Consider the following 3,603-nt stretch of genomic DNA (forward strand, 5'->3'; position numbering starts at 1 on the left):
CATCTGATCAACTAAATATAAGAAGAAATGTTCTGCCTGAGGAGGTTCACTGTTTCCATCGCATGCACGCTCTTCTTCATAATTCAGCCAGGTAAGTAATATTATCTGTTGTACTTTGATTTATTCACTGATAATTTTCTCCTTCTCGTAAACAAGCAGAAGTCACATTACTGATATCTTTCAGTATTACAAAGCAGTTGAAGCAGGGTATTTGTTTCATTCACCTGTTCTAGAGCCTCTGCTGACTTTGTTACGTGACTGGATATTTTCTCTTTGTTTCAGGTCAAGGTTCTGAGATTATTGAAGGACAAGAAGTCAGGCCACACTCACTGCCTTTCATGGCTTATGTGTTGAGTGAGAATAGTTCCTGTGGAGGGACATTAATCCATCCAAAATGGGTCCTGACGGCCGCCCACTGCACTAAGTAGGAACCTGAGGCTTACTTTTCTCAAATTTTCACATTAAAATATTGCAGTATTTATTTTTACAGACCGTGACAGATAATACATAAAGATAATTAACATGAGATCAAATGTCCACACACTTATCTACAACTCAGGAACAGTTACAACCAAGCCATATGAAATAATGAGGACACTGAGATTATTTTACAATTATTTTACACACTCCTAACCTTTACCCATTTATAAGTGTCATCACTACACAGTTTATCTTTCACAGTGTGTATCTGGTGATCCTCGGAGTGCACTCCATGACAAAAATGGAAGAAGGTTCTCGGCAGCTCCGAGCAATTAAGGAACGTTTTCGTCATCCAGACTATTCCTACCGCAGCAATGACCTCATGTTGCTCAAGGTAAGGTGATAATTTGATGTGAATAACTTTGTTTTTGCCTTATGTTTCAATTAAATACTGTGTGGTGATTCCACACTTGAGCACAGTGTTGCATATATGCTTACTTCAAGGCCAGCTCTGTAAAGCTAATGTGTCGTCAACTCTTTGTCAGCTGAAGAAATCTGTGAAGAAAACCAAGACGGTAAATTGGCTCAAGTTGGGCAAAGCTGTCAGAGACCCTGCAGCTGGCAGCAAGTGTCTGGTGGCTGGATGGGGAGAAACTGAAAACAGCAAAACCTCAGATGTCCTCATGTCTGTCAATGTGACTGTGGTCAACAGAGAGAAGTGCAACTCTCGTGATTATTACAACCACGACCCTGTAATCACCAGTGACATGATCTGTGCTGGTTCAAGTGGTGCAAACAAGGCTGATACCTGTAAAGTAAGTATGAAGAATGTATGCATATATTTTTTTTTCTTCTTTGAGGTAAATGCCCATTTAGCTCAACACCCTTCTGGCTCTTTCACACCTGTGAGTCAGTCAAAGAAAGTCTATCACGTATTTGTTCTCGCTGCAGGGGGATTCAGGAGGGCCGCTGTTGTGCAATGGAGAGCTGGTTGGAGTCACTTCTTTTGGACGGGGTTGTGGCATCATTGATAAACCTGGAGTCTATTCATTTGTCTCTGAGAAGCAACTCAAGTGGATCAAAAAAACGATGAAATAATCTGAAACGTCATGAATCCACAGGCATCAGTCCATGTGAGCTGAGCAAGATGGGAATCTTTGATGCTTTGATAAATATGTCGATGCTTTCGCTGTAGACTTCTGACTTGATCATTATCCATTTTATCATTTCATTGTTTCTCTTATATTTTATGATATTTTAGTTTCTGCCAGCTTGCTTTAATTTTTACAGACTGCTCTTATATGATAGCAGCACGCTCATGGTCAGCCCTTTCCACTGAAGGAACTTAAGGCAGGGACAAGGTGGCAAAAGCATTGATAGGATTGACCCCCTAACCACATATTTAGCCTTTCTGTGTACAAAAATGGACACAGTCACTGTGATGGTTTATGAATTACCGTTTGGCATTTTGGCTGTCGTCACTACAGACCGAACATAAATGTGGATATCCCTGTAAGCGTTTCCATGAGAACAGCTCCCAAAACAAGTAAATTCCTGCAGAGGAAAATGACCTTTTTACTTTTATTGTGCTTTTGTATTTTCGTGTTTGTGAAAAGATGTTATTTTTAATCAAATCTTAACGTGTCTTTTTCCAAATAACATAAAGTATCCCCAAATATGAGTGCTCCTGTTTATTACAGATGATCACCACTGTTGCAAAAGGACCAGCGGAAAGCATTTTTTTATGTACACCCAAAAGCCATTAAATTAAAACACCAGAGTGAGATCATGCAGGCTGTCAGGCAGACAGATTTACCACCTCCTGTATTATCATCTTAAACTGAAAATGAGGCTTGTGGAAAGATTTTTTTGACAATGATAAATTCTTGAGCATGATTTCCTGTTTGTTCATTTCTCATTCCGTGTATTTGTGCTTGTAAACCCTGAAATGATATCTTTTACTACCTTTCTATTCTTCCTAATAAAGCTGGAGGCATGAACAAAGAAACGTCTTTCCTTCTTTCTCTTTTGTTGTCTGTACTGACATTTTTTCATCTTTTTAACAGTAACTCCTAAATCTTTCATATTTTTTTGTCATCAAAGTTTTATATTTCAGTGCTTCAAATTAAACAACTTTTATGCCTAAGAAACATTTTTTTGTTATAAGTAGCAGAATCAGAAAGTGGTTATTCTTTTATTCACGTGGCTGTTTTTTAAATCCCTTTTCACAGTGTTGAATATACATGATATACATAAATCTAAATCTAAATTGTCACGGATTGCTGCTGTGCAGGCAGGAAGGAGGATCCCAAATGCAGAACTCTGGAAAGGTGTATTTTACACACACATTTTATTTACACATGCCTTTCAAAACAAAACATGAACTCTCCCCAGAATAAGACCTGACAGGGAGAGACGTGAAACAGACTTGACTTAACGTGACTAGAAATTCATGCAAGACAGCAGAGCCGCAAACAATGACACAACAAAGAAGTGACTGGAACGCAGACAATATATACACAGTAGGTAACGAGGGGATGAGGAACACCTGGGAGGGAGACGCAGGAAGAAAAATTAAACACACTACCAAAATAAGACAGGAAGTGGAAACAAAGACTAAGACAAGAACTTGGCATGAGAACAGAGGGAAACCATTAAGCACAAAAACCAGACATCTGCACCACCTAAACCTAAACAAGGAGCATAACAAAAGAAACAGTACATTAAACCACAAACACAAAATGCTGGGCCCAGCCCATTTTTTTACTTCTTTCTGCTCTTTAGGTTAGCTGTGGACTTTTTGCAGACAGTTACTGTAATGTCAACACAGAGAGTATTCATTTGTGAAAAAAGTAACATGTTGAAGCTCTAACTCAGTAGACCAAGATATGCTGCACATGACACAACTGACTGATACAAAATCTCTGACATTTTGCTGCATGTGTTTAAGGATCTCCCCTTCTTCAGGAAGTCAGTGACAGCCGGTGACTGTGGACTCAGAGGGCACTCTCTCAGAGGACCAGTGACATGCCAGCAGATGGATAGCGCTACCTTCATGGTTTCAATATCTTCATCAAGTTTGTGCCTTTTGTCATTGTTTACCTCAAAAAATCTTTTTTTTTTTTAAATTACAGAGTGATCTTTTAGAAACCTTTTAAAAGTGCTGCTGAAAGTCTAAGTCTA

At 38.9% G+C, this 3,603-nt stretch overlaps 1 protein-coding gene across 1 annotated transcript; it reads left to right on the forward strand.

Moving 5' to 3' along the window:
• LOC115785847 (granzyme K-like) lies at window positions 1–2,359 on the forward strand. Its single transcript, XM_030737752.1, has 5 exons — window positions 1–91; window positions 283–424; window positions 682–814; window positions 966–1,235; window positions 1,372–2,359. The coding sequence occupies exons 1-5, from the start codon at window positions 28–30 to the stop codon at window positions 1,516–1,518; spliced, it is 756 nt and encodes a 251-aa protein (XP_030593612.1). The 5' UTR covers window positions 1–27; the 3' UTR covers window positions 1,519–2,359.
• Window positions 2,360–3,603: the final 1,244 nt, after the last annotated feature.

Source organism: Archocentrus centrarchus, chromosome 9 (assembly GCF_007364275.1).
Source record: "Archocentrus centrarchus isolate MPI-CPG fArcCen1 chromosome 9, fArcCen1, whole genome shotgun sequence".
Lineage (NCBI taxonomy): Eukaryota > Metazoa > Chordata > Actinopteri > Cichliformes > Cichlidae > Archocentrus > Archocentrus centrarchus.

Coding starts and splice junctions, on each gene's coding strand:
- LOC115785847 (XM_030737752.1), top strand. CDS start 28: ATGTTCTGCCTGAGGAGGTTCACTGTTTCCATCGCATGCACGCTCTTC. Junction 92..282: donor CTTCTTCATAATTCAGCCAG/GTAAGTAATATT, acceptor TCTTTGTTTCAG/GTCAAGGTTCTGAGATTATT. Junction 1,236..1,371: donor ACAAGGCTGATACCTGTAAA/GTAAGTATGAAG, acceptor TTCTCGCTGCAG/GGGGATTCAGGAGGGCCGCT.